Source organism: Lathamus discolor, chromosome 1 (assembly GCF_037157495.1).
Source record: "Lathamus discolor isolate bLatDis1 chromosome 1, bLatDis1.hap1, whole genome shotgun sequence".
NCBI classification, from domain to species: Eukaryota; Metazoa; Chordata; class Aves; order Psittaciformes; family Psittacidae; genus Lathamus; species Lathamus discolor.
The window spans coordinates 10,342,644-10,367,726 of record NC_088884.1 but is presented as its reverse complement, the minus strand read 5'-3'; the positions used below and the strand labels follow the sequence as shown (position 1 = coordinate 10,367,726).

Below are 25,083 nucleotides of genomic sequence, written 5' to 3'. Positions count from 1 at the left end.
ATTTTAAAAGTACTTTTGAAAGACCACCAGAAGTGGTTTTTCACCTATACTTTTAGTTTAATTCTACAGAATGTCTTCTTTCTATTCTGCAATTAGAGCTGAGGTTCACAGCAATCTCAAGCTGTCAATGCTAAAACTCAGCTTGAGTAAACTCAAATCAAAGAATAATGAATTTTTTGACCACACCGCATGTTTGCTCTGCACATTGCAGGTTCTGATGTAGTGTACTCTTAGAGAAGAATGATTTAGACACCTTATAAAAAAAAAAAAACTTAAAAATTTAGTATCTTCAATTCAACGTTCAGTTTATTTCCTAAAATAAAAAAAACACGCACATTTGTAATATACACCATTTGATTCTTACGAAAGACATGTTTATAAATATTTTTATTTTAATAAAGATTTCTATCTACAGTTCAAATTCTGAATGCTAAACTGTCCAACTGTTTTTTGGGCAAACAGATTCTACCAAAGACAATGCAGCTCTGTATTGTCTGGAAAGCAAATGTACCTGCAGAACTAAACAGTTATCTCTTCAGGCAATCGCCATTTGGCTAAACCAAGCTTAGAGTTTCATTACTTATACAAAATCAACAAAATTCCAGTCTTTATAGGCTCTTTCAGCTGATTTCCACATGGAGAAGGCGCAGAAACAAATTTACACATCAGTCATCTCACTAAGGGAAAATACCGTATTTCTTCTCCAACTCTTTGACGGAAGCATCTTTCAATCCCATGTGGTTCACATGATTGAACAATACCTGTGTCACTGTTGAAGAAAATCCCAACACACAGTTATTTCTGTGACTTGCACTCTTAAGGTAAATTAGTCCAATTCTTTCCTAAGGGAGAGTAAGGTTTGGATTTATAGAGCTGAAATATAAGGGAGTTTTTAGAACTACTGAGAGGATAAAAAAATAAAATAAAATAGCAAAGGGAAGTTCTCATTATTCTCTGAAGCCCGTGAACTGCCTAACAACGTTTCCTTAAACAGGTACAAAATCCTGACAATATAGACAGATTTTATTTTGTTTACTTTCTCGACACCATGCCATTAAATGCAGAAGGTAAAAGTTAATGCCAGATGGCAGATAAAGCTTACATCAGGTTAAAGGCGTGAATGCAATTCGTAAAAGGAATTTACTTGCACTTCAGTATGTCAAACAAGTAATTTTAAGGAGATTCACTTATCAGTTCTGAAAGTGTAATGGCTATTAGTGAAACTCTGCCGAGATAGTAAGTTTGACATTACTTGGTCCCAGAGAAATGTTTTGCTTGTAAGTGCCTCAATTGTTACACAGTTGGTCTGGTGTGATAAAGAAAGAAAATGTTTGAGACAAAAACCCCACACACTTCTATGAAATATGAACTCAAGCCAGTATCAACATGAATTACAAATTAATTTAAGTAATGCCTCAAGAACATGACAGAGGACCAGGCTGAGTTTACACACATTAAGCGGTCTTATTGACAACAGTTAAGTCAGGATTGCCAAGAAATTATTGTAAATTGTGGAAACTGTAATTTGGATACCTTGCATTTTGGATAGAAGATTTCATGCAAATTCATACATTTGTAACATTACCTTTTGTAACATTACATTTCAGCTACAAAATTGAAATGCTAGTGAAGCCCATTTCATCAGACTAAAATGCAACAGTATTACTGATCAAAACTACAGCTAAATCCTCTTGTTTTTAAGAATTAAAAAGGAATCAATAGATTAAGAAAAAATCATATTAGCTTCTAAAACAACCAAGAAGCTAGACAACTAATCTTCACTGATTATTAAATGGAATAAACAAGAATAGCACTTAAGTTTACGTATTTTTTGATAGAGCCTACAGTATCAGAAAGTTTCTAAGCTTTTAAGTACACTATTGAATTACTTACTTTTTTTCTCTGTGGCTGACATAAACATTACTGCCATATCAAATCTTTTTAATTCAGACAGCCTCTGAAGGATTTCAAGGATGAGAGATGGCTCCTCTTTCCTGAGGAAGAGTATTAGAAATATAAAGTAACTACTGTTGATTAGAAAGATTCAGTAGCTGCAAGCAATATTAAAGGACTTCAGGAACAAGAAATTAAATGACCAACAGGATTCACTTCTCTGTGGCTAATATTCCCTGCCTTTCATCTTTCTGATTTATTCTTCCTTGCATGAAGCAAAAAGTCAACATCCAGAAATCTTGATGTAAGTATCATATGGATACAGGGCAAGAATGAAGAAATATAAAACCCTAGACTTATGCAAACTGACTGCTGTTCATATACGAATAGCTACTGTATGACTTAATGGTTACACCTTGCTGTAACATCACCATATTTATACATATCAGGGTGTGCGAGTTCAGGAAGAAGCCCTGTGGTCATAGAGACTTAGCAAAAAAGCACCACACTACAGTTCTCATAATTTTTCTCCGTACAGAAAATTCCTCGATTGTGTTCACTCTACATTCTTCTGCTCAACAGTAAACAGTCCCTGTCTTAAATACTATTTGCTGTTAGTTTTTTTCTTTCAGAACTTGATCTGTCTCCCTACAGAAGAAATATATTTAACAATTGAAACTTCCTAAACTTTTTATGCCATACCACCACATGTAGGACCTTATCTTTTAAGATGTCATGTTTCACACACATGATGGGTATTCACTTTTAAAGAAAGTGAAGGAAAGGCAAACATCAGTTTGTATTTGCTTTCCTCCATAAAACACCACCCTAAAAACATTCTGAAGTGTGTGCTCCAAGTAATCCAGACACGCAGTATGCTGCCTCTGACAGGCAAAATGAACTTTAAGACTCAGCAGCATAGACAGAAATTTCAAATATAATTGTCAGGTCCTTTCTTATCAGAACTTCTAGCTCCAACACATGTTTATTACAGGCTACTGTAAAATACTAGCAGGTAATTTAAAGTCAGAATGCATCACAATAAGCATTACACAAAAATGAAACCCTCTATTTTTCTGCTTTAAAAAGTTAATATAGAAAGCTAATTTTGTGCAATTATATGTGATAACAGAACACACAGTAATATGAACCAAAATTATTCCATACAGTCTGATACTCAATTTCCAATGCAATGTAGCAGAACTGAATTCAAAAACTTACACTAAAGGCTATTTATTTCTTTACGTCTTTTCTACCCGATTTCTCAATACACGCTTAATTTCTGAAGAAAGAGAAACTGAATCATTGTAATTACTGCATCATGCAGGCTGGAAATATTTTTTTTAAGCCCAAGGGTGATGCTAGGAAGGAACAAAAAAAACAAACCCAAACCAAAAACTCAAAAGAGTTAAACTTACTCGATGTAGAAATCATGCAGAATTTTCAGGATCTGGTTAAACAAGTCTGGATCCAAGGATTTCTGGAACAGTTTTGAATAAAGTGAAGGCTCTATTTGCTTTTGAAAATTAAAAAAAAAAAAAAAGTAAGTTATTTTTAGGCAAAAAAATTAAAAAAAGGCAGTTGAGTCATGAGAATTAGAAGTGGAATGTCTAATTACTCTAAAAGCATTCGTTTGAAAAGTCAGAATTTAACATGGTTACTGATGTATATAAGTCTTTGGAGAATCAGGGCCTATGTTTGAAAGAAGAGACAGATCATGTAGGGACTGTACACAAAGTGAGGTAAGTGAAGTCAGGCACAAGAGCAGCATTACTCAAATGCAGATCAAACTACTTGGTATTACGTGAAGGCAATTAAAGAAAGGGACTGTTGTACATTGTTAAGATACACTAATCGTAGCTACCTTTTCCACCTAAGTTTGCCCTGTTTCTTCAATGTCAGTTGAAGAAACTGCCCAAGCACTGCCAATCAATACTACATTCCATACCTTCAGGTACAAGTACAGATTTTCTGAGCAGCCTTTCAACTTCCTGAAGTCAGACTCAAGCTGGAAAGAATTTGCAGGAATGGCAGGGACTGCAGAAGCAGATTTAAATGACCTTTTGATTTCTTTTTCTCTCTGTCCATTCAAAGGGAATGATGAATCCACTATTGATGAAATTCCTTTCACACTACCATGAAGCCTGCAGAGAGATTTAAATTTTTTTCTTGATTGTGTTTCAAGGATATCTTACACTAAGACCTAACTGGAGACCTCTCAACCCATTAAAAGCTACCATTCTACCAATGTTTTTAAAACTAATGTATTTTAGTTTAAGCAGGTACCTAAAAAAAACCCCAAAAAAAACCAACAAAAAAAAAAAAACCATAAAAAAACTCAAAAAACAAACAACCCCCCCCCCCCCCAACCTTCAGATTATGGAAGTTTCATGATTCCCCTTTTCTAAAAGCCACACATTTACAAATTCTCAGCCTTTGTCTCCTTTGTTTCTGGAAATAACTGCATTTTTTTAGTGCAGATTTCTACCATACACCGCTGAAAATTAAAAATAATTACATTTTCTGCAATTTCACAACACAAAACAAATAACTATGTCAAATGAACAAACTGCTTTCAACACTGATTACATGCCATTTTCTTTGTCCTACAATTTGTCAGTTAAGTCCATTTATTTTTTAGAAGTTATAAAAAGGCTAATATACTTTTTTTCTTCAACATTCTTCAACATTTCTTCACATTAAAACCATTTGACTGAGCTGGAAAAGTTGCGTGTGGGAGGGTGCTTCTCATAGAAATTCTTCAATCAGAACTCCATAAAGAAGTATCTACAATTAACAGAAGTAGGTGATGCCAATGCAGCAGACACATAGAGTTTCAACACTTAGCGGGGATAAAGTTAGGAGAGTGGCCTGAAGTTAGGATACTTCAGCCTAGTTTCGGCCAGCCAGACTTGAGTTGGCCTAGCTAATGCAGTAGAACTTGGGAAGTCTGAGCAAACATGAAGTCATCAGCTTCCTGCTAAGTGAAGGAAAGAGTGGCAACACTCTCATCTGCTCCTTTTCTCTCACACAACTGGTGTGCAAAGAATGCTTGAACTCTGCTCAAAATCTGCTCTATAACATTACAAATAAAAATCGCAGCTAGGCAAGATGAAGTGCACCAGGAAGACAGCATGGTGTACAGGAAAATATTATGAACTTCATTATACTGGAACCGCAAAAATAAGACTAGTTTTCCACCTGACACTAAATAGATCGTACTTGTGTCAACCACAGCACGATCGGAGGCAGATGTCTAAGAATGGCAGTTTCTTTCAGTGTTTCCTTTTTGATTCAAATTCTCTAAAATACGTTTGATACTTCATCACATGTAGAAATCTGAAATTGAAGTTCTCAACTAAATTTATCTTTTAAAAAGAGGATCAGAATTTTTATACTTACTGAAATGCTGACGTATCACTGATTTCTTCTATTTTTAAGTGCTTTGCTTTTGGAATGTCCATTGTAGCCAGCTGATCATCCTGATCTAGTTTCCCTGTTTTTTCAACAGTCACTGAATTTCTACAGTTCTTGACTAAAGAAGCAGTGCTGGGCAAATCACTGTTTGCTGTGTCATCATCAATTTCTTCAATCTCTATTCTTTGCAAAGGCTTCTAAACAAAAATACATATGTCATGAGTGTAGCCTCAACATCAGTGCATACACAGGCCCCACATAAGCAACTGCACTTAAAATGCACTCAAGTAGTTTCTCCTGTAGAGGTGCATATGAAAGACATTTTCAATAAAGAAAAACGAAACTTCTACATTCCACAGTAAGTCTTGTTATGATAATTTTCTTGCTTTACCCTTGTAAACCACGGTATCCTGACTGCAGAGGATCTCAGACTCTGTATTCTATTTTCCCAGTAATAAAAACAAAACAAAACTGCAGTTCTCTCTGTAATCCTTGGGCAGCACTAAAAGCACAGATGCTTCATCTATACTTGCTCTACCTTAACAGAACAAGGAAAAAAAATAATCAGCCTAGTATCTCAATTTAGCAGCCAAACTGAAAACTTTTATAACTGTCTAGAGCATTTAAGCTACTTCACAAGAGATTTCATTTAGGTTTCTAAAAAAAAAAAAAAAATAAAAAAAATTGTATCTGGTTATACAGATTGCATTAATACTTTCCCCACCAAAAAAGGATCAAAATAGTCAGGTATTACCTACTAAATCCATCCAAATTAGATGGACAGATCAAGAGCACAACACTACAGTACTCCGCACAAAGTGTGAGCATGCTTTGTATTTACACAACTCTCTGCTGAATGTATAAAGATTAAGTGTACTAAAAAGGGAAGCCTAATATATAGAGATGATATTATTCTCTTTATTATCATATTTTGTCATATGTAATTCATTAATCTGACTATAAGCACCAATAACTCAATAGTTCAAAAATATTGCTTCTTGAAAGCAAGTCCTCAGCTGTTCTACAGTTTACGTGGATGAAAACAGAGGCTCAAGGCTCTTGTAGTAGCCATAGGTGAACACCAGCCTATGACATGGGCAGGCAACATGTCTTCTTACCACTACAGCTGCTACAGAAACTGTAAACAGAAGATGAAATGAAGGAAAGTTTACCCAGTTTTCTGAAGTCTGAAATCAAACATGTAGACTCAACTGCCACCCCTTTACTCTCAACTACAATGTAAGCTACGTCCAGGATAACAGTTGTGGGGTTGCTTCCCCATTTCATATTACAGATATACACATACATCATGTTTCCCAAGTGCAGAACTGCAGGCTGAATGCTCACAGCACGGCTACTGTTACACACGTATGGAAATGCTGAAGCTTACGTTCTTGAACAATATCAAAGGTCTGTAAATTTTGGGCTTTCTGCAGGCAACATGCATCTATCAGGAGTTTTGTCTACATAAATAAGCAAGAAGCGAATTTTATCTTCAAGACCTGTTTTTCCCATCATTACAGAAAGCACCTCATTAAACCAAACAACTTACTGTTGATGTCAGGAGTGATGGATTATGACTCAGTTTCACTATATTTTTTATTTCTGATTCTTTTATCAATACTGCAGGATATTCTTGAGTCCACTGTTCTTTCACAGCTAATTCCTGAAAAAATGGTAATTTGTCCAAAAGATTAGAAGTTTGAGGAATAATTACAAGATATGTTGAGAACATTCTACCACTATGGGTAGAATTACAAAAAAAAAAAAACAAACCCAACAAAAAAACCCCAACAACCCCAAAACCCAATAAAAACCCCACAAGTATACATACATTCCTTATTTTAGTGAGTTCATTTATTGCTTGTTTATTTCCAGGTTCCAACTTCAGAACAGCTTCAAAATCTGCATGGAAAGAAAAAACAAAAGAACAAACAACAAATAAAAGACTGCAGATATTTCAAGTTACAAAGTACACCTGGCAAATTTTTATATCTCCTGTTTTCCTTTAAGAGCTCTAAAATCATTAAAGGAAGGTAAGCTATCCTAATACTTACATCATGACACATTTCTCAAACTATTTCTTGCTACTTATTGTAAGTGACAATAGTTGTCATTTAATACAAAACTTCTCCAGTCCTGAAGATACCAACACATAAGACATTATACATATTCAATGAAACTCACCAAACCCCAATCATTCTTAATGCTTGCATGATAACCTCAATTAATCAGCAATTGATTAAATTGTTACTAGAAGATTAAAAAAAATAAATAAAAATCAGGATGTTCTTATCTCTTGCTCAACACATTCAAGATTATTCAAATTCTTACCTTGCACAGCTTCTTCTAGCTTTCCAAGAGCAACTCTGGCAGCTCCTCTTCTGGCAAAGGCTTTAGAATAAGAGGCATCTAAGAGCAGAGCTTGTGTACAGTCATTTTCTGCCTCTTCATACCTCAGCAAAAGAACAGTACAAAATTAATGATCAGTTTCAAGAGGCAGTTTCAACTGAAATAGCAGAGCTACCCAAAACAATTAAAACATAAAGACAGATCTTAATTACACTGAGCTAGAATGTAAAGTAAAGTGAATGTATAAAATACAATTTCTTAGCACACTGAAATTTCAGCCAAATCTCTTGGTATCTCATGACACACTGCTGAATCTTTTTATCACCACAGAGAAATTCACTTCCCCCATGAAAATAAATGCTTAAATCCTGTCAGAGTCTACTTTAAACATTAAGCCTTAAAATTAAGTCGGCATCAGAGCTTTTTGCTGCTGAGAACCAGCGAGACCATTACAAATGTATTAACAGAGGGAAAAAAGGAAAGGAGAAGCAAGCATACAGGAGAATAAAACTCTCTACACCTGAATTCCTGTGACTTGTCCCAAGATATTTCAGAATAACAAGTCAGTATATCCTTGCACTGAAGTCATTTGCTTCACTGTAAGATCAAATTTCCTCATCCCAGCTATATTTAGTTATATTATGATACCACTATGTGCATATTAAACTATTTTCATTTGTCTTCTCCTCCTTCAATCTATCATTGAATTTACGAAAACAGTTTTGGGGGGGGGGGTTGATTTTTATTTTTTTTTTGAGTTCTTACTAGTTCTAGAGTCTTAGAGTTTTATAAGAACATCAATGAGCTTCTGTTGCATTTTGTTTGGTCCTCTTTGAAATGCAAAGATCCACAATACATACACAGATTTATCATACAGAACTGATTCTCTTGCTTGGTCATTCAATTAAGGTATCACTTCCTCTGATTATATGAAAACATTATTTGCATTATGATGTTGTCTGTGGTTTCAGTACTAAATTACCAATGTTTTGTCAGAAATACTACCTGTGCAACCTATTTCGTAATCTAATAATTTGAGATCAATATCTCTACAGATACCCAGCCACGTCATGTTGAAACAGATGACCAACATAATGCTCAGCTCTCTGCTTTTCATGCTACCAGTTTAAAAGATTTAAACTACCATGCCATCAAGGAGTGGAAAAAAAAAGTCAGATTTCAAAAACAGCCATGGAATTTCTCTCATTTGCTAAGCGCATGCATTTCCTACTGTTACAGGATTATCTGAATTAAGCTTAACTAAAAATAAACTACACATACATGTCTCCATTAGTGGAGTTCAAGAAAAATACTTTAAAAAGATGACTACTTCCAAAAAATCTCCTGCCCATTCCCTCTGAAGTCAGAAGTTATAATCCAGTTCTTTTTACAGTGCAACATTTTATAGCTAACTGGGGTTTATGGTCAAAAAAGACAAAGCTTTGGGCAGGTCCTTTGAGAAAAGTGAATATATGTCTTTCTATATACATAAAAGAAAGAAAAATCAAACTTAAGTAACTATAATTTCATGCTGATGCTATTCTATTATCTCAGAACTTACTTCCTGTGAAATGCATTGTAAAATGACACATATTGAGTTATTCTCTCCCCCTTACTGTTTTCAATATGATTTATTCTATACTGAATTCTGAGTATAATTAGGAATGACAGTAACTAAACCTGAGTGAAAATCTACTGGATCATTCTTCTGTCTAGGTCACCATAAAGAAACGTGCAGTCCTACTTACTTTTCAATCTTTAGATAGGCCATGGCTCTGTTAGCTGGCAGAAGCGCATTGGTGCCATCTGCTGCTATACCACGGGTATAACAATCTATTGCAGCCTCATATTTTCCTTCTTTGAAATAACAATTACCCTGTAATATTTAGGTTAGAAAAAAATACTGTTGAGAAACATCTAGTGCAATGAGCTTTATAAAGGGTCACAATATCAGGAATGTGGATCACAAAGAACACCCACCTCTGGGCCAGTATTTATGGAATATTTTTTCATATCTAAGCTGGGAGGCAGACCACAAAAAGTACCTTAATTCTTTCTAGTATTTCAAGGGTTTTGCTGCATACACAGTTCAAGTGCAGACATACAAATCAATAACTTGTGATTTATCTTTATGCTGGATGCACAGAATAAGCCACCCTATGCCTCCTGAATTTAAAACACATGTTGAACAAAGCTGAACCTATACAAATCCCCTTTCAAGACTTGCTGTGTAAATCTATCTTTATACTGCTACATTCATGAAACTGTTATCCTCAAATATTACTTGGGCCCAAATGTTGCTTTTATTTTCCAGTTAATGCTCCATACAACAAAATTACATCACTATGTTTCCAAGAAACTAAAACTATCTTTTGCTTCTCAGTACCAATATAAAGCCATATATTATCTTCTCTGATGCTACTCTACTCACTGGCAAAAAAGCAAAGGGCACAACAGAGACTTGAAAGGATCCATGCTGCTAGGAACAGGCCCACAGCGAGTCAATTCTCCTATGAATGAAGTATTGCACTGGACTGAAATTTCTCTTCTGTAGCCTCTTCAAACTTTTGTTCCTTTTACGCACTTAATGTGTGCTGTCATTCTTTTCCTACTAATTACCTCTTACAATCAGTATAGGAAGCCTGAATATTGATAAAAAGTCTTAAGTTAAATAGCTAGGTAAGAGAACAAAATTGGTTTACTTGATAATGTTATTTCTTAATTTCAACAGCGAGGAGAGGGAGAAATCAATATGCCAATTGTGAGTTAAGACCATGTTTCCAAAAATACATTTTTATTGTCATTGTTGCCTGCACCCCCTAAAGTTCTTTCTATAACTACTTTTCACCATGTAACCAGAAGTTTGAAAACACAAAAAAACAGTGCACAACTCTACCTGGACAAGCAAGGGTCAAGATGCATATAATACTGGAGAAACGGGATCTCTCTAAAATACAGTTCAAGTTCTACTTATCTTGGTACATATTTGAAATTTTCTTATACAATTTGGGCTGCAAAAGCTACCTTGTATAATTATTCCTCCAGAAGAGTCCAAAGAGAACCCACTGTCCCCCCTCCCCTCCCTATAAAGTCCCAAATGGGAAACACTTAAGTACAATGTCCTTGATACAATCTTAAGTTAAAGACAGTATCAGGTTTAATTTACACACCTACATAGCTCACAGAATCACAGGATGGTTAGGGTTTGGAAGGACCCTAATATCATCTAGTTTCAATTCCCCCCTGCCATGGGAAGGGACACCTCGCACTAGCCCATGTCGCCCAAGACTCTATACAATCTGGCCTTGAACACTGCCAGGGAGGAAGCATTCACCACTGCTTTGGGCAACCTGTTCCAGTGCCTCACAACCTTTACAGTAAAGAATTTCTTCCTTACATCTAACCTGAACTTCCCTGTTTTAAGTTTGAACTCATCACCCCTTGCCTTATTGCTACAATCCCTAATGAAGTCTCTCTCCAGCATCCTTTTAGGCCCTTGTCAGATACTGCAAAGCTGCTATGAGGTCTCCACACAGCCTTCTCCAGACTGAACAGCCCCACCACACGACTTTTCTTTGCAACAGCACAACACAAGACCTTTTTTAGTTCTTTTGTGAAAGAACTTACCATATCTTTTTCTGTAATAGCCTTCTGCTTGAGCTGCTGGTGTTCAATGCGCCGCTTCTCTTCATCTGTTAATTCAGGTCTGACCACTTCATCAAATTCTTTCCGTTCCGAGCTTTCTTTTGATGACAGAGCCTGCAAAGATACAATTTTTTTTTCTCAGTATTTCTCCCACTTACACATTTTCAGAAGATAACAATAAATACAAAATTTTTAAGATGCAAAAAAAGCATCTTAACAGAAGTGCCTGTGTTGTAAGCACAATGCAAATTGAAGAAATCATTCTAAACTTGAAAATGTGTTTTTATGAGGGACTGAGAGTCAAGGCTGTTACTTGGTAAATTAAAAGCATGCAATTTCTAAAACACAATGTAAGATGACCCATGGAATCTGTCTATACATACATTCCAATTCACAAATCATTTATTTATTCAATTACTGAAGACTTCGGTTTTGATTCTGAAAACTCATTTTTCAAGCGCTTTCAAAACTACAGTTGACAAGGTATAAGCATATTCATACACTAACAACAGGTGAGCTTGTATTTACTAGAGTCATCATAATCAGCAGTCTCTCCCCGTTATGAAAAGGATCAGGCATGAGTCAGCATGTTATGCTCTGCTAGGCTTAAACCCACTTTCTAATTAGGCAGACCACAGCAATCAGTGGTACTACAAACAGGCTAGCAAAGAAAACCACACAGGTCTTAGTCTGACAATCCACTGTTACACTGATGTTTGCATACATGCTAGTTAATCCAGAAGAAACTCAATTACAGATTTTAACCTTAGTGAACTTCAAATGCCAGAAAAAGCACGAGATTTCATTGAATTCTACTGTTATAAACATAAGTTGATACAAATATAAATTGAACAGGGTGTATTAACTTATGCTAGAGACTATTAACCTTATTACCTGATCAATTTTCTTCAGTTCATTTTTTGCTTCAAAGTTGTTTGCATCCAGCTCTAGAACTTTTTCATAATCTACCAAATGATCAGAAAACTATGTTTCAGGTTAGAATTACAGAATACTAACCGGAATACAAAATAAGAACATTCTTTTTGAGATTACCCTTTTTTGTAGTTACCCCAGAAGCCCAGTGTACTGAAAGCAACATGTCATAGAATGGTCTGGGTTAGAAGAGACCTTAAAGATCATCTTGTTCCAACCTCACTGCCACTGGCAAGAACACCTTCCACTAGACCAGGTTGCTCAAAGCCCTATCCAACCTGGCCTTGAACACTGCCAGGGACAGGGCAGCACAGCTTGCCTGGGCAACCTGGTCCAGTGTCTCATTACCCCCCCCAGTAAAGAATTTCTTCCTAATAGGCATTTTAAATCAACCCTCACTGTCACTTTAAAACCACTCCACTTTGCCCAACACTACATGCCCTTGCAAAATGTCCCTCTCCAGATTTCTCTTAGGCCCCCTTTAGGTACTGTAAAGCTACAAGAAGGTGTTCCCAGAGCCTTCTCTCACTTTTGAGGCCCTCCTCTGAAGTTACTTTGCAGTTTCACATCCTTCTTATGTTGGGCAACATTTAAAGCTAAATTATTCTAGAACTACTACTACTTACAGCTATCATTCAGATCTGCTGCTTGATTTTTACCTTGCCAGAAGAATATGCGATATGTCTGGGTTTGTTTTTTTTTTTAAATGGGAAAAAAAAATTAAATTCCTAACCCAATAAGTAAGTTGCACAACCCTTAATCAAGCAGGCATGGGAATAGTCTGTATGTATTTTAAGGAAAGAAAGACCCACCTTCTTTAGCACCTTGAAGATTTTTCAAAGCGAAGCGAGCAGCCCCTCTTCTAGCATAAGCCTTTGTGTAATTTTTATCTAAAGCAAGCGCTAAATTGCAGTCAGATTCTGCAACAGAAAACCTATCAAAAATATGAACAAGTTAGTTTGGACACATCTAGATAACAAACCCTAAAACTTAAGCAATTTAGCTTACTCTAGTTCTCTCTGAAGTAGAAATCTTAAATGCTTTAGAAGGAGCATAGAATGAGTATTTAAACATGTCTCAATTCAGACTACATCAAGACAGGAAAGAAAACAAAGGTCAACAACATTTACTGCCATAGAAGGAATAACCAAGTCCCCTGTACTGTTTCTTCTCCCCAGATAAATCAAAGCCTTAGAAATAGAATTCGGTGAAATGGAAAGACAAATTAGACAGTGAACTTTCTCCTTTCTTTTTTTTTCTCTTTTCTTTAAGTCTTACACAGACTTAAACAGAATATGGCGAACTTATAGTGGAAAGCAGAGGGAAAAAAAGAAGAAAGAGACTACCAGATTCCTTATCCTGATGATTCCTGTTTTACTTTGAAACTGCAAAGCAGGTAGCAGCAGCAGTCTTGCACAGACCGAATCACAGTATGGTACGTAATATAATCAAGACTTAAAATCAAACAAAAATATCTGAAGGTAGCATTTCAAAGAAGAAAATACCATGGATTTAACTTGAAATCTTACTTTTTCATTCTGTAAAAAGCTGATGCTCTGTTTGTGGGCAATACTGGATTATATGGATCAAAATGCATTCCCCTAGTGTAGCATTTTATAGCGTCATCAAACTTTCCTTGTTTGAAGTAGATATTACCCTGTGAATAGAATAAAAAAAAAAAAAAAGTATTTTTAGAAAGTTAACATACTTTGATAGATACATTGCTAATTTTTGGTGAAAAAAAAAAAGTAAAATAAAAATACAAACCTTGTATTTTAGAACTTTTTAAACATTTCTCACAAAGCACTGCTTTACTGTGAAACATTTCTTTCAACTAAGAGTATTTTAAGTACTGAACATTAAATATTTCTGATGATTAACGCAATAATAAAGTTTTATTATATACTGATTTTCAGTATCTGTAAGTCATTTCTAGAAGCCTATAATGAGCACATACATAACTGCTTAAATTGAATTAGAGAACTACTGAAGTTTGAGGTTTGGCACCTTTCCTTTCCTGGTTAAGGATTTTCATTGCTGTCCTCCTTTGGGACATAACTCTTTTCTCATGTGCGCCCAAATGCTTCATTGCATCCAAGATAATAATGGTCAAAGACATCCAAATTCTCAGCCTAGACCGCAGATTATATACATCAAGGAATTTCCACGGCAGCAGGGAAAACACACATGTATGCAGAGGACAGTAAAAACCAAAAACAAACTAAGAAACTCTACTGAAGAAAAGTATGGACCTACACATGGTGTTAGGTGATTGCTTGTAAACAAAGAAGTTTCACAGAACCAGAGAAGCTGCTACACAGCATAGTCTCTCACACGGCAATGAAGAATGAGATAGCTGTTGCGGTATTCTACTTGCAAAATAAGGTAAAACCAAATTGGTACAAACTTGCCATTACCAAGGCAAGGAAGACACAGAAGTTCACCCATCATTCCCAGATGTACTGGCTTCACAAATGGATTAATCTTAAAATCTTGGGGATTTAGTTTGGGGTATTCAAACCTTGTGCTCAGGTAAACACTAGTTTGATCCTTATGACAATTCCATGCAGAAATATAACTTATCAAATAACAAAAACCACCAACACATTAATCACCATAAGCATACATTAAGCAAAGTCTAACAGGCTTTGCTGCAATTGGTGATGAGAAGAAACAGAAATACAGTGAGAGTTTTCTACTTTGGAATAACAGGCAGACAAAAATAAAACATCCAAATAGGCAATTCTTCCACCAGAAGTGTGGTCTCAGCGGACAATCTTTAAAAAGAAACTGCAAGTGCTCCTAGGGCTAAATTGCTACTTGGCAAATAACAAATATTTATAATGCTATAACCTTTTCTTTCTCTGCAAGAGCCTTTTCTGTATCTATACGAATTCCATCTTCTTCAGAGTCTGATTCTGGAGATACAGAATCATGAGTACTATCTTCTTTATCAAGTTCTTCAAGTATCTTATCCTGAAAACAAATAAAATAAACTATTACCTTCATTATATTTTAACAATACAAAAATAATATAAGACAGACTTTAGGAGAATTACTAATGTGTTTTTAAAAATCTCTACTGGTTAAGTCCTCTTTATTAAGGAGTATTCCATACTTCAAAAGTGGGAGATCTATCCTCTGATACTGCCAGCTGTGTTTAGTCTTATGTTCTATTAGAATGATGACCTCCTAAGAGATCTATCGTTAATCCATTTTATTTTTTTTCCCTTAAAGTCAAATTCAATCTAGGGGATGAGAGCACAGCCAATGGAAAACTCAAGTATTTCTCAATTTTATGGATTTTAAACACATAACATTTTTGGGAGAAAGCTACTTTCAATGTTCATACAGTACCCAGCACAGAGAGATGCTGACACATGGACTGAACTCTCAAGCACTGCAACAAAATCTTATTTAAAATAGAATCAACTGGGGACAAGACTCAGTTAATAAGCAAATGTCCTGACTTACCACATCAAGCTTTCCCCATGCTTCATAATCATAAGACTTGATCTTGTTTTTCTTGTTTTCCTCAGTGGTTATCTTTGAAGTGACTTTACTTTTGCTTTTCTTCTTTTTCTTAAAAGCCTTGTTTCGAATTGGTGGCAAATTCTAAATTGAAATAAGTAATTATGATAAAACAGATGTGTGAAAGTCACTTGTATTGAAGCACCCACGGTACCTGTAACCAGATATAGTATTCTCCTCGATCTACATGGAACTGACTGAAAATTTACTGGATCCATCACCTCCAGATGCTACTGCCTCACAGCTCTGCTGGTGGAAGAATTTACAGGGCAATCTTTGGTCTACTATGGATGAGGAATAAGTCAGCTGAGCTAGCTCATACATTCTATTCAGACATTTTAAGTCACCATATGTAATTTTGCTGAAGCAAGAAGTAATTACTATAAATGCTACTGCTTTATTAATAGCTGAGTTAACACTGGACTTGCGATTTTTACCTCTTCTGAGACACCGCTCTGTCTCCTTAGTTCCGAATCCACTTCTTTAATATCTTTTTCCCAGCTCTCCAATTCTCTCATAAAATCCTGCAGCTCTTCAGCATTTTGCTTCACTTGCAGCTGTAGTTCTATGGCTTTATTTGGAGCACTCATTGTAAGCTGCCAAATTTCAGAAAAAAAAAACCAACAACTTTCTAAAGAAAATTTGAAAGCATGCACTGAAGGAAGATAGCTACTTCAAAAACAAGAAGTCCGATTTACATTCAAGACACGCTTCCCAACAGCCTAGTAGAAATATTAAATACTAAAAGCCTAAGAAGAAACACAACTTACATGCCTTAAAAAAAAAAAAAAAGGGAAGCCCTGTTATTCAGACAAAACACAGTATATCATAATAAACAAGTAATGCTTTCCTAACTAGGTGTAAGGTAAAGTGCCTAACAAGCCAATGACAATCCTGAGAGATTACAAAGTCATCTTAGTTTAAAGCAATTTCTGAAGTACTGCCCCGCTGACAATATAGAAAACTTTAACACATTACCATTGGAGTTTTAAATGAAAAAAAAAAAAAAACCAAAACCAACCCTAAGTTATACATGATACCTTGTATCTGAACAGAAACAAAACAGCTGACAAACCAACCCCCAGAAGCACTTTCAGCCCATAAAAGCATGCTTAAATACGCACATATTTTTAGCACAGAAAGAGTAAACACATGAGGTGTTTTCTTAGTAAGCCTCATGAATTACAAGTCCAAAATATCCTCTGAATGAGTTTGTATGGGCCAAAACTAATGATTTCTGCAATACACTGTGCTGTCTATAACTATGGACAAGAGTCTCAAAAGATGGAAAAACATGCTGCATGACTGCTAGTGAACTGATGCTACCAAAGCTGAAATTTTTTCCATCCTTAAGAATAAGTAGCCAAGTAGATGCCCCACTATATCTGTTGTAGTTTTCCCTAGTTTATACATAGGTGGCAACATGCTTACCTTTAGCAATGTTTTTTTTTTTTCCCAAATCTTCTAAATACTTGGTCTGTTAAAAAAAAAAAAAAAAGTGGAAAAAGACTTTAGGTGAAAGCAAAAATGTATATTATTCATCAGTTTAGGTGTCTACTATATTTTTTCCACCTACAGCTTTTCCCCCATGCTGAGCTGTCTCTGCAATACTCAGACAGTAATTCCATGAAACCTGGCCATGGACACACTGAATAGTCCATACAGCCTACTATGCCCTGGCCAACAGCAGCTAGAAAAAGATATATCAAAAGATGTAAGAAACTAGGTTGTGATTTGCTGAACTTTTCTTTTTGCTGTCACTGACTAAAATAATGCTCTTAAACATGCAAAATTCTAGCAGTTTGTTTTCTGGCACTCATAAGTGACTTACAGAAGTGTGAAATGTAAGCTTGCTCCTGCTTCCCGCTAGCCTAACATTGCTGCACACAGCTTAGCAACGGCCTCACTTGTCGACAACCGGCTCCTCTCAGCTCAACTCTCACACCCCCTTTAAGGCGATTTTACTTCTTCCTTCGCCTCATCCAACACCCGAGGGCAGCCGCATTACCCCAGAGACCTGGCCGGACCCGCACCCAGCGGGCCATACGGGAGCGGGCCCCGAGGCTGCGCCACGGGAGGCCCCAGCTCGGGCCGAAGATGCCCCATGAAGTTTCATCACCTGCCCCTCCACCGCCTCAGCGTTACGAACGAGTTCCTCACTCCCTAAGGGTAGGCTCTCCACAGGCTCCACCTCGCCACGCCACTACGCGCGGCCAAGCCGCCTATGGGCCACGGAGAACGAGCACCAGGCCGGCTGCCCCGCCGGCAGAGCCACACACCGAGCACCACGCACCCACCCGGTCCTACAGCGGCCTCCCCTGCACCGAGCCCCGTCTCTCCCTGCTGCCGCCACACGCCCTCCACCCGCGGCCGCACCTCCTCCCAGAATGCAGCGCGACCCCACACCACACCGGCACCCCGACAGCCCGCCGCGGCAGGGGCAGAGAGCGGCGAGGGCGGGCAGCGCATGCGCATAGCACCTTCCGCCTCCCGGTCCGCGGCGCTCCGCGCTGCCTCGCCACGCCCCCTCCACTTCACGTGACTGGTGGGCGGGCCGGTGATTGGCGCTGACGTGCACCTCCCCTTGGCCCTGCCGTCGGGACGGTGGCCGGTGAGGTGCGGGTCGGGGTGCGGGTCGGTAATGGAACCGGGGGAGGTTGCGTCGCCGCCGGCTGCTGAGGAGAAGGTAGGGAAGGAGGAGGAGGATGACTTGGGCTACCGGCTCTTCCCGGAACGGAAGAAGAATCCTCAGAGCTTCCTGGTCCGCAGCTTGTTCACCTACCACAACAAGTGCCAGCTGATGCTGAGGATGACCCTGGAAACGAGTAAGTGCTTCCCTGTCCTCCGGTGGGACCGGGACTGGCGCTGGCGCAGCGGGGAACGCTCTGGGTGGAACCTGGGGCCTCCGTGTCCGCCACCGGTACGGCCAGCTGCGGCTGGCCGTGGTGACCTTGGGCCGCTGGAGCTGCTGCATTGCCGCCGCTGCTCACCGCCGGGACGGCTGGACAGAGCCCGGGCGGGTGGCGGGGTGGGGCTGGTGCTGTATGAACGCGTTAGCTTTGGTAAAGACATAGAAAACACAATTTCAGAAGTGGCTGTGTGCTGTTTTCCTGTCAGAAGGTCCTTCTCGGCTTCTTTTCCTTGAAAATTTGAGAGGATTTGTCAATTTTTGGTTCATTTATGCTCTTCTCACAATCTGGTGTTGACTGCAAATGTTACCAAACCCGGTGGTCACTATATGCCATTATTGATGTGTACTACTATTGAAAGTGTCAAAAGTGACATGATTCCTGAACAGTTTTCTATGTATCATGATTCTGTATCACTTTCTATAGCCTGAGCTGTATCACATGCCAGTTGTGTTACATTAGGGCTAAATACTACAAAGTGTGAATTTGCATGTGTAGTGCTTTTTTTTTTCTTGACTGCCTTTATATTTTGATTATAGATGACTTGCAAAACTTTTGTCTAGAGAAATTGATTACAGTCATGTTTTTCTAGATCCATATGCTCAACTTCTTCTTGAGGCTATGAAGCAGTCTGGTTGGTATGTAACCTAACTCATCTTGTTCTGTGCAGTAACATCACTGTTATATGGAGTTACTAGTCTTTTTCAGATTTTTCCCTATAACTTTGTTTGGACCTTTCAGCACTGTCTTCAATGACCGGCACTTTTCTTGTGAAAACTGTGATGCCTGTGTTGGTGGAGGTTTTGATTCTGCCACATCTCAGGTAGGCAACGGACATTGTTTTCTTTCAGAGGACTACGCTTATTTTTTTAAGTGTTTCGTTACTAGGATTAGTCATGAAACTACAGAATATCTTCCATTTATTTTGTTATCAGAACTAGTGCTGTGCAGAATGATAAGGCTGTAATGTTGAAAGCACCGATCTAGAGTCTAAATGCTGTAGGTGATAAGTACTTGATCTCTGAGAAGTAAGGGAGATGTTGAAACTTAGTGAAAAGACTGCCTATCGTTTCTTCTACAGATTGTTCTATGTCAGAACAACATTCGCCACCAATCCCATATGAACCGGGTGGTCACACATGAATTGATTCATGCTTTTGATCACTGCCGTGCACATGTTGACTGGTTTAAAAATGTCAAACATTTAGCATGTTCAGAGGTAAGTTAAAAGGCTTCCAATATGGTCATTATATTAATTGTTGATGGTTATGGGGGCTGCTTGATGTTTAAATGGGCATGCTGTTACATAAACCTTCATATGGTTTAATCCTGTTAACATGTTTTGTTCTTTCTGTCAGGTCAATCTATGTAGTTGTATTCAGAAAAAAAATTTTTAGTTTTCACAAATATTAGTATGTCAGTGTCATATTACATAGAATGTGATCACTGTGGGTATCACAGTATTATTAACAAATAAGAGTAGTTGGACATAAAAACACATTTACACATTAATCAAATATTTATAGGGTTCTCTTTCTTCCCTGCAAGTCTTGGTATTTCGTGTAGTTATCACAGTTGTATGGTTAACACCTTATTGTTGTTTAGATCTTTTTTTGTTAACTATAAATATGTCTTTTCCTATAGCATATATTTTTTGATGAATTGTGGTGTTGCTGCTCCACTGTGTTCCTTCACAGACTGCAAGGAGACAACCTGTGTCACTATGGTCTTTATAGGCTGTAGGACAATCTCTGCTCTTGTATCTGGAGCACCTCCTTCCCCTCCTTCTTCACTGACCTTGGTGTCTGTGGGGCTATTTCCATCATGTTTTTCTTACAGCTCCTGTGTGGTATTTTTAATTCTTTCTTAAATATGTCATCACAGAGGTACTGCTGGTGTAGTTGATGGGCTCAGCTGTCACCAGTGGTGGGTCTGGTTTAGAACCAGCAGAAATTGATCCTGACATGCAAGGGAGCCCCTTGTCTCTTCTCACAGATGCCACCCCAGCAGGTCCCCCATTGCCAACATCTTGCCATGTAAACCTAATACAGTAATTCAGAATTACTAACTATTACTTACATTTTTTGTCCAAGATCTACACAGTGCAGAATAAAGCATGTAAGCCTCAAACATCAAATTAGAGAACATATATGAAACAAGATTTTGTTTGTTCTTGCTCTTATCTAGGTTATTTGTTTGCTTCAGGTCTATTGATATGTATTTTATTATATAGCATTTACAATTTATGTTGTCAGCTTTTTAATTTTTACATTTAATATTTTCCTTGCATTTATTCTTACTCTTGTATTTAATTATAGGAAATCTAGTTTTAGTTATATTTCCTAACTAAGAGAGTAGAGTGTGAAACAGTTGGCAGACAAAATAAATTACAGTGCACAGGACAAGACAGTTGAGCTAAAACATACATACTTATTTAAATGTGGCTTTTCCTAAAGCAGGAGGGTTGCTGCTCTTCTGGTTATTGCAGCTGTAGTCTTTGAAAGATATCTGCCTTTCTTCCTGACTCTTGTATCAGCTTCTGATAGTATTATTTCTATGTACTTTGAGCAGTTCACAGTATATATTTACACACACACATTCATATGATCTCTTGTGCTCATTCACTTAAGCTTTGGGAATTTGTAAGACCTTGTCCCCGGAGAAACTTACAGGTTCTGTAGTAATACTTCATAGTTTATCAAGTCTGAGAGGGTGGATAGGGTAATAGGTACTTAATAAGTAAGAAGTGGCCCTGGGAATATTCTCTACCAGCAGTCACCAGAAAGATGTTGAAGAAAAAAATTTGTTACAGCTTTTTTGACTTCATATTTCCATGTGTTTCTCTGATCTTGTGGCTTTTCTTTTTTCTTCAATAGATTAGAGCTGCTAATCTCAGTGGGGACTGTACACTGATGAATGAAATAGCAAGGTTTAAATTTGGATTGAAAGGACACCATCAGGTAAAAACTGTAGATGTTAAAGTCTAATGATTTGCTATGAGCCATCTTTACCTACTTGATCTCAGCCTTCTACACTTTCATAGCTGAAAATATCAGAGAAGGAAGTAGATGTCATGAACTTGCTACTTTCTCTTAATTAAACTTTAATAACCTTTAATGATACGATTTTTTCCCCATGTTGTTATTTTTGTAGGAGTGAAATCCCTGAATACCTAGTCTTACCATAGAGCATTACCACTGACAATGGATAGTTAATAAGGACCAAACAAAAAACAGGGTTTGCAGGAAATGCAGTGGGATTACCTTACCCACTGTAAGTGGGTAAAAGTCAATGAAAACTGGAGAAAGGTGAATGACAAAGGTTCTAGATAAGCATGTGTGTGAAGTCTTACACAAATTATTATTTTTAATACTAAAAATGATGGGTCGAGTCCCAAGTACTTGGTCATGTCAGACTGTCAATTAGCTTGTACTGTTTACATCTTTATCATTAGTAGGCAAACTGCCTAAGCAAAAGTTGCTGTAAAGAGAGGTATCAAAATTAAGGCCCACAGAGGAGTCATTCCTTTACATTTTATAACATTTCAGTTGGAAAAGTGCTAACTGGTATTTATGTCTGTTTCTGACATATTTTTCTCTTATGTCCAAGTCAAATTGTATGAATATTTGATACTTAGAACAAATGCCAAATTGTATTTTAATTCTTGTTCTAAGAAATTCTCTGATTTTTTATCTGCACATGAAAAACTAAACTACATAGTTAACACAGGACAGAACAAAAATGCTTATTGCAGGTATTGTTTGATTCTTTTGTGATACAAAGTTATTGCGTATGTAGTAGGAGTTAATAATTGAAAAAATCATTTATACTAATAATGACAGATAACTTTTCTTTATCTGATTCCCACTTTAGACGTGTGTACGAGACAGAGCAATTCGTTCCATTCTGGCTGTTAGAAAAGTTAGCAGAGAAACGGCAGAAAAAGCTGTGGATGAAGTTTTTGATGCCTGCTTCAATGATCTGGAACCTTTTGGAAGAATCCCTCACAGTAAAACAGATGCAAAACGTGCTTTTAGAGACTTTCAGAACAGAGATCGCTACAACGCTAATTTGTAAAGGAAAAAAAAAGCAAACCATGCAAAATTATGTTAATATCTTACTATTCTGTAACGTCTGTAGTTACAGTATGCGCACACAGTGCTGGTGAAAAGGGGCAATTCTATCAAATGTATAGATTTTTGTAAACTTTTTCCAGGAGCCAACTTCCGTGGAGGTAAACAAAGTAAATGAGCAAGGCTGAAAACTGTCTCATCACCTCTTATTCCAGCATGGTAATTTAGTGCACCAAATGACTTGTCAAATAGCTGTCTGCACATTTCAATGTGCATTTGGCTCTGTCTCACTAGGACTTGGTTTCTAAAGTTTTTGTTGTTATTGAATAAATCTTTTCATAAAATCTTTACATTTGCACCATTGTTGATACACAATCATAAGCCTGGGATCTTCGTCACTGCATTTTAAAAGGCACCTGAACATCACTGCATTTTAAAAGGCTCCCCAGCTCTTGGTCCTAGATTTAATAACTATGGCTAAACCCCAAATTAAATAAACTGCCACTTTTTTTTTTTTTTTTAACACTTCATGAAATTCTTGGAATTCCAGCTCATCTAATGTTAACTTCACAGTTATCTTCCTTTGGGTTTTTAGGAGTTTGATAATTCTGCTTACCAGATCAAACCTACATGCTGGATAAGCATTAGTGACAGTTTGTCCATGAGGTTGAGTTTTGCTGAAGAAACTGGTGTAACTCACAGTCTTCTTCCTACACTTGTTAAGTCGGTAAGTCCATCTGAGGATAGCAAGAAGCGGCTAGCATCATCCGAAGTCCGGGATAAGTTGTTTCATTCCTGTGTTATTTTCAAGTATAAAGAATCATTGTCATGGATGCAAGCGAATCACATTCTCTTCCTTGCTGAAATTAAAGGTGAGATTCAAACACAGGCACAGTTCAGTGACAAAATCACAGAATGGTTTGGGTTGAAGGGACCTTAAGATCATCTAGTTCCAACCCTCCTGCCACAGGTGGGGACACCTTCCACTAGACCAGGTTGCTCAAAGCCCTGTCCAGCCTGGCTTTGAACACTGCCAGGGATAGGGCAGCCGCAGCTTCTCTGCTTCACTGGCAACCTGTTCCAGTGTGTCACCACCCTCTAAAGAATTTCTTAATCTAAATCTCCTCTCTCTCAGTTTAAAGCTATTCCCTGTTGTCCTGTCACTACAGGCCCTTGTAAAAAGTCCCTCTCCAGATTTCTTGTAGGCCCCTTTAGGTAATAAAAGGCTGCTAGAAAGTATCACTAGAGCCTTTTTTCCAGGCTGAACAAGCCCGACTCTCTCAGCTTGTCTTCATAGGAGAGGTGCTCCCACTCTCGAATCATCTTCATGGCCCTCTGTGCTCTCTTCAATAGGTCCATGTCCCTTTTGTGTTTGGGGGCCCTGAGCTGAATACAGTACTCCATGTGGGGGCTCACATGTGCTGGTCATACCTCTTTTGATCTGTCCCAGGATATGGTCTTACTGGGCTGTCACACACTGCCAGCTCATGTCCAGATTCTTGTCAACCAATACACAAGTCCTTCTCCTCAGGGCTGCTAATGGAAATGTGGATCACCAGTTGATGGTTTGTAAGCTTAGCTGCTGTGATAGTTACAGACTCAGACCCAGCTGGGAAATTTAACTCCGCAGAAGAAGGAACGGTGCCCGGATTATTACTACTTCATATGAAATGCAAAACATTCTAGACAGGCTTTCAACTTCATAGGATGTCAAGGTAACTAGTGGTGGTGGTGTCAGTTTTCGTGTGTGAACTTCACAACTGCAGAAGCATAGAATTGCTGAGGTTGGAAGGGACCTCTGGAAACTGCTGTTTCAACCATGCTACACAGAGCAGGGTTAACTAAAGCACGTTGCTGAGGAGTGTGTGTAGTTGGGTTTTGAATATCTCTAAGGGCAGAGACGCTACAGTCTATCAGGATCACTTGTTCCAGCAACTGATCACCCTCACAGGTTGGTTTAGTTGTTTGTTTTTTTTTTCTCCTTATGTGTTAATGGAGTTTTCTGTATTTCAGATTGTGCTGATTTCATCTTGTCCTTTCCTTGGGCACCACTGAGAAGACGGGCTCAGTCTTCTCTAGTAATACCATTGTCCCATCAGGTATTTATGCACATTGATAAGATTTCCCTGAACTTTCCCTTCTCCAGGCTGAAGCTTTTGATCTCTTTGTAGATCAGATGTTCTGTTTATCACCTTCATGGCAGTTTTCTGGACTTGCTCAACTATGTGTATGTCTCTCCTGTACTGAGAAGCCCAAAACTGGGCCCAGCACTCCAGATGTCTCACCAGTGCTGAGCAGAGTGGACTACCTGCTGGCAACACTCTCCCTAA

The 25,083-nt window shown here is 37.9% G+C and overlaps 2 protein-coding genes across 4 annotated transcripts; one reads left to right on the top strand and one right to left on the bottom strand.

Moving 5' to 3' along the window:
- Window positions 1-288: 288 nt before the first annotated feature.
- Window positions 289-18,285, bottom strand: RPAP3 (RNA polymerase II associated protein 3). 3 transcript variants are annotated; one of them, XM_065685835.1, is made up of 18 exons: window positions 18,252-18,285; window positions 17,203-17,248; window positions 16,209-16,367; window positions 15,715-15,855; window positions 15,094-15,216; window positions 13,770-13,897; window positions 13,053-13,174; window positions 12,202-12,272; window positions 11,290-11,421; window positions 9,411-9,538; window positions 7,645-7,766; window positions 7,145-7,215; window positions 6,863-6,976; window positions 5,296-5,507; window positions 3,842-4,037; window positions 3,312-3,409; window positions 1,894-1,994; window positions 289-769 (listed from the first exon to the last, which is right to left on the bottom strand). In XM_065685835.1, exons 3-18 carry the CDS (start codon window positions 16,359-16,361, stop codon window positions 678-680), a joined length of 2,004 nt encoding a protein of 667 aa, XP_065541907.1. In that variant the 5' UTR covers window positions 16,362-16,367; window positions 17,203-17,248; window positions 18,252-18,285; the 3' UTR covers window positions 289-677. The 3 variants fall into 3 exon arrangements, with proteins under 3 accessions (XP_065541907.1, XP_065541766.1, XP_065541850.1); XM_065685694.1 differs by lacking the exon at window positions 18,252-18,285 and adding an exon at window positions 18,148-18,245; XM_065685778.1 differs by lacking the exon at window positions 18,252-18,285 and adding an exon at window positions 18,069-18,149.
- Window positions 18,286-18,342: 57 nt separating this feature from the next.
- On the top strand, window positions 18,343-23,103 carry ATP23 (ATP23 metallopeptidase and ATP synthase assembly factor homolog). The gene is made up of 6 exons (XM_065685945.1): window positions 18,343-18,596; window positions 19,273-19,318; window positions 19,422-19,503; window positions 19,762-19,899; window positions 21,557-21,640; window positions 22,554-23,103. Exons 1-6 carry the CDS (start codon window positions 18,413-18,415, stop codon window positions 22,755-22,757), a joined length of 738 nt encoding a protein of 245 aa, XP_065542017.1. The 5' UTR covers window positions 18,343-18,412; the 3' UTR covers window positions 22,758-23,103.
- The last annotated feature ends 1,980 nt before the right edge of the window (window positions 23,104-25,083 follow it).